A 7,612-nucleotide genomic window follows, 5' to 3' on the forward strand; every position below is an offset into this window, starting at 1 on the left:
GGCCTGGCCTTCATACACATCACTAAATGAGAGTGTAGTTGCCTGATGTCAGGTTAAACAAAATGCTTATAGCAATTCAATTAGACTGTAAATTCGAAAAAAAAACATTATCATACCAGCGTGATTTCAATCTCCGTACAAATTCAGGTTAAATCTCAGAGTAGGAACTGAACTATCATAAAGCGAGGATCATGCTCGCTGTACGATGTGGTAGTGCCATAACTGTCCAGTAGGTGGTAGTATCACACTACAGAAATGGAATGGTGATATTTACAGAGGGGTGGATCATCGTTTTCAATAAACCATGTTACCTGTATTGTTGGCAAATCAATACGCTTACATTAATATATCTTACTCATTGCTTTTTTGTTTTCATGAAGTTGCGGAGTACAATTTCCCTGACCTATCGGCAGATGTATTTGCTTAAACTGAGTACAGTAATACATGCACCTCATTTTATGTATTTTTTTTCTTATTTCAGATGAGCAATGTTGAGAATAGTTGTTGCAATTTACTTGACAAATAAAAAATGTCCTTTTGACAGATGTTTATCCTCGCAAATACTTTTTTTCCTCATTCCATTACATTTTTGAAGGTTTTCCTTCCTTGAATGTTTGTTTGCATTTACTGGCCAAGGACAACCTGCCTGTGGTGTTGGAAAAAGAATTCTACATTTTATTAATAATTTTCCGTTTTTAAAATCCCATTTATTCATGATCTATGTCGCAGTGGTGTGAATTTTTCCTGCTCTGCATGCAGGCTCGATGCAGCAATTATGTAACGTGAGGAGATGCAAAAGATGCTTTCAGGTGGGGGGTGTATGGGGGGGGGGGGCTATCAGTGAGTGGACTTCAACACAGTGACGGTTGGTGCCTGTGGATAAGAGAGGGGAGGGGGGAGTAACATTTTTGGATTTTGATGTCGGAAATGGAATGAGGAGCATATTTTTACGCGGACTCCTCTGCAGAGCGGAGGACGCCAGAGGAGCACTGGATCCCTGGCGTCTCATGGACCTTCTTAGAACCCCACAAGTGGACCGACAAGGAACAACGCTTTCATTTTGAACGCCAGCCTGCTTGTTTTCCTTTTGTTTCATCCTTGCACAAAGTGATAAAAAGAGTTGGGGAAGGGCAGCTATGGCTTGGCCGTGCATCAGCAGAGTCTGCTGCCTGGCTCGGTTCTGGAACCAATTCGACAAATCGGACCTTTCCGTGCCGCTCACCATCCAGAACTACGCGGATATCTCCGAGCAGGAGGTGCGATCCGTCACCATGCAGGTGCCGTCCGCCTCCTCGGTCCCCGGGCCGCGAGGCGCCGGCGGCTCGCCGACCCGAGGCTCCTTCAAGGCGCGCAGGGAGCCGAGCTACAAGCCCCGGGAGGACTACCAACCCCCGGAGGTGCCTTTCCCCAGCGTCACGCAGTACAAGCAGGACTTCAAACCCTGGCCCATTCCCAGGAAGGACCACTTCCCTTGGATAAGTAATGGCGACACCCCGGAGGGGAGGCTCGAGGTGAAAGAGGAGGACGGGAGCAGCTCTCACAAGTAGGGAGTGCACAACTGTCATCGGAAGGGGGCGGAAGGCGACTGGGGGTGGATGAGTGCGGGGGTGTGGGGGGGTTCACTGTACATGCAGTATGATGGGATTTATGCACTTCCATTACATTCTGTGGAAGCGGGTGGCGGGGTTATGATTATTTTGGAAATAGCTACAATTACAAGTTACTCTGCTGAAAATGTAATACTAGTGTGACGATTTCAATTACTTTCTAGGAGTAGTTTATATTATACAGTACTTAATTTTTAATCAATGTATGGACGGGACTGGGATGATTACGGACATTATATTATTTTGGAGTTAACCACATATTTGTTCTTCACAAATAATAACAAAACAGAACGAAATGAAAATACATAATACAAATGTTTTTGGTGATTTTTATATAATATGCGTTTGGCGGTATAGGACGAGCGAAAGGACGTGTTGATGTATTAAACAACAGAACACCTTTTATTTGAAGCTACCAATTTTCAAGAGAGCAAAAGTACTGGAACGGACATGATTAAATTGACGTAAATTTAATATAACATTTTCATCTGAGATGACACGCTGTGGCGACCCCTCACGGGACAAGCCAAAAGGAAAAGAAGAAGATAAATTCTGACTTCAAAATACAAAAACATGCATGTTAGGATGACTAAAAACTTAATTGTTTAAAGTTTTTCCTACACGTGTCTGACGAAGCCAAGGTTGAATTTTTTTCCCCCCCAACCATTTCATTTGGTGCAAACAACACAGCTCATCACCGAAAGAACACAATCCCGACAGTGAAATATAGTGGAGGCAGCATCATGCTCTGGGGCTGATTTTCTTCAGATGGAACTGGAGATTAAATTAAGATGAAAGATATTATAAACTGTTCAAAATAGCGGTCAGTATTTACAGAAAATCTTCAAGCTTCAAGCCAAAACCATTGTCAGGAAAAGCCTACTAGAACATCTCAACTTTTATGAACAACTCATCCTCTTCTGTTCCATCTCTCTTCCTTCAGACCAGAGTGCAGGCCGTGGGCGAAAAGCACCAGGAAACATCCGGCAACTGAACCTGCCCCCGTCCCACCTGAGACCAGCTACCAGGCTGCCTACAGCGGCGAGGCTCACCGGTCTACAGGGCCGCACCAGGGGGGCATCGCCTCTGCCAGCACCAACATACAGCCCGCCTCGGTCCCCCGGCCCGTCCTCGGCACCGTGCAAGCCGGCCCCGCTTACAACCCCCTCGTATTACACACCATCCAGCATGAGAAGCCTGAGCTCAGTGCATCAACAAAGGGGCAGGTGAGCAGATTTACATACGTATTTATTTTCATAAAATGTTGCTTTACTATTACTTTTGTCAGATTCCAGCGATTTCTGAGCACTGTGGGCTTTTCTTTCATTACCAGAGATGTACCAACAATTTTGTCCATGAGCGTATTTAGAAACAAATCTCTAAATTCCTCTTCCAGGGTCTTTAAGGCAGAGTTTTTGATACATCAAGCTCAGGCTGCTAAAAATCATCTGGACTCGTCTTTTGGGGAACCCCAGAATAGTGACCCAGCTCGAGCCCCATTAGGTAACACGTTGGTTGACCTCAATAAGCGCACATTTTGAGACGAGATCAGGAAGAATGCGGTCATTCCTTCGAGTGTGCCTTCGAGCAGTATTCACTAACAGCACAGTGCAGTAATTGTTGATATATACTCCACACAATTGCGATATAATATGACATTAAAATACATATGCATATAGTGTCCTTTCCTGACTATGTCGCAGAGTGGAAATATTACATTCTGACCTGGTTCGGAGCTTCCTCCCATAATGAGAAAGCCCTAAAGAGACAGATGCGTTTGCACAAATTGAAATTTGAACACTAGTACAAGCTAAAATAATGGATAAGAGTGTGACAGGATTTGTGCCCAAAGCTGGCAACTCATTAGTGCAAGGACATTGTTCCAGATTAGAGTGGGATAAAGCCCCCAACCCTCCCTGAATGGCTGCTGTCACAACAGTCTTCTTTTTGTGGCAACACAAAACCCGATTTTTGTTTTCCATATTTTTTGAGCCCAAGAGCATAATTGCTGATGTAATTTTTGAATATTCAACAAACAAGGAGAGTGCAGTTGCCTCCGATTGTTGATTCATACTGTGACGGTAAAATGAAAATGACATAGGCCAGGTTTTCTTAACCTTTTGTTCCTGAAGTTTATACTCACACTAAACATGTTTAAAACAACCACAACTTTGCCTTAAAATTGACTACCTTAATGCTAATATGAACTGCCATAGACAGGCTAACAAATAGCATTGGTGTGACAGTGCAACGCCAATTTAAGCAAGCTATTTGAACACAAAAAGTGGAGCAACATGTAAATAGACAATACATGCTTTTATTCTTTATCTTCGGCAAAGAAATACTAATATTACTGCAGTTTACTGAGGAGCTGAGACCATCTCCATATTGTTTGTTTTATACTGCCCTCTGGTGGGCAGGGCATATGCACCAGAAGGAGCAGCACACTGTCAATTGAATTGAAACAAAAATGTGGAAAGAAACCTCATATTTCTTTATATTCTATATCCATCCATCCATCCATCCAGTTTCTTGGCTGCTTATCCTCACAAGGGAGTGCTGGAGCCTATCCCAGCTGTCAACGGACAGGAGGCGGGGTACACCCTGAACTGGTCGCCGGGCAACCGCAAGGCACATCGAGACAAACAGTTGCACTCATAATCACACCCGTTGACAGCTGGGAAAGCCTCCAGCACACCCTTGTGAGGATAAGCGGCCCAGAAAATGGTTAGATGCATGGATAATAATAATAATAATATAATGTATAATGTACAGTGACTTTTTTATGATTAAAACCATTTTTTGTGAGGCTGGAACAGACTGGTATTTCAATTAATTTCAAATGGAAAGATGATTTGAGATGTTTGCAACGTGTATCCCAAAGCAAGAAAATAAAACCTCTCTTGTTTTTGATCAAGACTTCGACATACAACACTACAGTACTTTGTTAGTCATGATGGTGGTGGTTATATAGGTATTTTTATTTATTTATTTATTTATTTATTTTAGGCAGTAGTCAAAGTAAAGTAAAAGTTTGAGAACTACTTACTTGGGCAATTACACCACTAGGGTAACGAGTCAGTGAAAGTATAATTCGGCAACTCATCCCAGAGCAGAAGATGGAAATGTTTGACCTTTTGCCCGTCTGCATAATTTTCTCTGTGATGTTCAATCAAACATGATTAGTGCTTTGCCATTGGGGGGGGGGGGGGGAGATTGACGGAACGGAAGCTAGGGAGGTCAAGGGCTGGGCACACGCGCTATTAATCGCAGCGCCACGGTTAGCGAGGGCAAAAGGGTGCCAACGAGGCCACATCAATCACTTCATCAATGGCAGAACATTTACGAGGTCAGATCTCGCCAGTTCGTAATCTGCAAAGTTGTTTTGATGGGGTTCTTCCAGGCCGACCAGGGTACAGTCGATGCTGGTGCGGAAAAGGAGCCCCCTCGAACTCTCTTATTAGATGAATTCTTCAGAATTGATCTGAGCGTGGCCACGGCCTTCGCCTTTGCTCGACAGCGCAACAACACAAGGCAGAGATTTACGTCTGTACAGACTGTGTAATCCGTGTCTGACGTGAGTGAGACAAAGCAAAATTGCAAATGAACTCAAGTAGGATGCAGAGTGCCGAACAGCTCAGCTCCAAATGCAAACGGCGCACGGTCGCCCAGTTCCCAAAGAAGAACTGAGACGTACGCACTGTGAAGAAAGTCAATTGTACAAAATTCTTCAGAAAAATATTTTTACCCCTTCTTCTGCATCCTTTTTCTATCCACAGTACTCAAGCCAGGCTTTTGCTCTCATTGTTCCTCCAGCTTGGACCTCTTCCACTTTCCCACGCTGCCCGGGAAACACACAACGGCATCCTGTGCCAATTTGGCAAAGGGGAAATGCAAAATAACAGTCAGGGTAAACAACGAAGTAATGAGGTCTAGAAGTATGCTGTACAGACAAAACCGCTTAATCAATACCTGTATAGGCGTTGGGTGTATTTTGTTCATGTTATCAAGACATTATCCTTCTGATTTTGTGGGAACAGTTTGGGAAATACTCTTTTCTTCTTTTTTTTTGCGTGACTAGGCCGCATTGCACAAAGGATTAAGAGCATGGTCGGATCAGTTTGGGGGGGGGGATCGAGTACGAACAAAGTGAAAACTCACTACATGGTCCTCAGGAGAAAGACTTGAGATACGAATTCTTAATATATGAGTCAAAGACAACACAACACAAAATGTAGTTTTTAAAGGATTATTTAGGGAAGAAAAAAAAATTCACACATTGTCATTGCGGTCACATGTAACCTCTGCAACAGTTTTTTTTAAAACGTATTGTTCTCAAATGAGCCAACTTGGCATTATAAATATTTCTTGGTCATTTGAGATTGAGAAGAATAATTCCTACCAGAAGTGAACTGATCACTACACAGTCGTGTATTTTGGTTGGGCGCCTTCCATCACGTTTAATTGCCAAAATCCATCGATCTTTTCTGGCCTTTTCAGCTGTTATTCCATAGAATGATCTCTTTGAATATCTGTCTTGTCTGTTGTGACAACCAAGAGCACAACAGGTCTCGGGTATTGTAAATATTCTCTTCCGGTGTCGAGCAGCTCTGTTTGACAGGCAATATGGCGCCGTGAAAATGGTGACGTCACATGCCACGAGCTCTATAGAGATGCTGTGGAATGACCTTAGAAAGGCACTTCATGCTTGAAATCCTTCCAATGTGGCTGAATTACAAACAATTCTGCAAAGACCAGTGGGTCAAAATGTCTTTGAAAAACTGTAAGAGACTCATTGCAAGTTATCACAAAGCCTTGATTGCAGTTATTGTTGTTAGGTTTGGTTCGTTAGTGAACAGTTCATCAAAAAGAGGCTTCAAACTGTTTAATGCCACTCCCAGTGGTCATTTAGTGTCAAACCAAACATTAAACAAAGAGGAATGTAATATATGTATTTCAAATAGCCAAACTACTGTCTAAAGAAAGGGCCCATTAGCTAGATGCTAAGGCTAATTAGCATTTATTTTTGCTGCACTTTAACCCTTTCAACTGATAAAAACTCAAATTCAGCAACATGTTGACATAGTATTCAAGGTGTTATGAATCCCACTTGCATTCTAGGCAGGACAAAGTAGATGGCCAAGGCGACCACATCGGAAGGAAGAGCATTTAATGACAAAAATGGTTTATTTTTAATTTTGTCATTACGGATGGTTTTATAAATTACATTATGCAATACTCTTTTCCTCATTAAAAGACACTACAATTTTTCGCAGTTTTTTTTCGGGGGGGCGCTGAAAGAGATGAATGGCTTTTCTATTAATTTCAACAGGAAAGGATGATTTGCGGTACAATTTTAATTCACTTATTAGGTGTCTTTCTTAATGTTCCTATATTTCAAGGCACAATGTCAGATGCAGTTACAGAACAGGCAGACCAAGCTGCTGCATTGAAAGGAAAAAAGATGCGATTTTGTGAGAACGTACGGCAGGGGGTACTACACACACCCACACACACTGCTTTGTAACACGCCTTCCCGCACCAAGCACCCAAGGGCTTCCGGGACGGCGAGCCCACCATGCCGACAAAGACTCGCTCTCTGATGCTCACATAAAAAGACTGCAGCAATGAATTAAAATAACTTTGACCTAATTTGCCCCATGACAGATTGAATAATTGCCAGAAGAGAAGAAATGTGGCCAATTTCTCTGGGTTCGCGGCAAAAAAAAAAAAAACGTCTCACTGGATGTCTGCGTGTTCTTCCGCAGGAACATCTGGCTCGGACCAAGCTGCCACCAAACCCTTCTGCCGTCTTTCAAAGCGGATCACGGGCCTTTTAACATCTGACAGGAGAATGTCTCCGGAAATCTATGCAAGGGGACATGTCAGGAGGGGACCCCCCCCTGCCGAGCTAAGATGATATCACTTGGACACCCCTCCCCCTTTAAAGCCTGCTAGAGTTGCTACGGAATTGAATATGCATGTGAGTGACTAGCTTGTGTTGT

The 7,612-nt window shown here is 43.1% G+C and overlaps 1 protein-coding gene across 1 annotated transcript; it reads left to right on the plus strand.

Annotated features, from left to right (window-relative positions):
• Positions 1–945: 945 nt before the first annotated feature.
• map6d1 (MAP6 domain containing 1) lies at positions 946–7,554 on the plus strand. Its single transcript, XM_061840209.1, has 3 exons — positions 946–1,543; positions 2,551–2,833; positions 7,376–7,554. The coding sequence occupies exons 1-3, from the start codon at positions 1,137–1,139 to the stop codon at positions 7,445–7,447; spliced, it is 762 nt and encodes a 253-aa protein (XP_061696193.1). The 5' UTR covers positions 946–1,136; the 3' UTR covers positions 7,448–7,554.
• Positions 7,555–7,612: the final 58 nt, after the last annotated feature.

This window comes from Syngnathoides biaculeatus, chromosome 13, assembly GCF_019802595.1.
Source record: "Syngnathoides biaculeatus isolate LvHL_M chromosome 13, ASM1980259v1, whole genome shotgun sequence".
Classification (NCBI taxonomy): domain Eukaryota; kingdom Metazoa; phylum Chordata; class Actinopteri; order Syngnathiformes; family Syngnathidae; genus Syngnathoides; species Syngnathoides biaculeatus.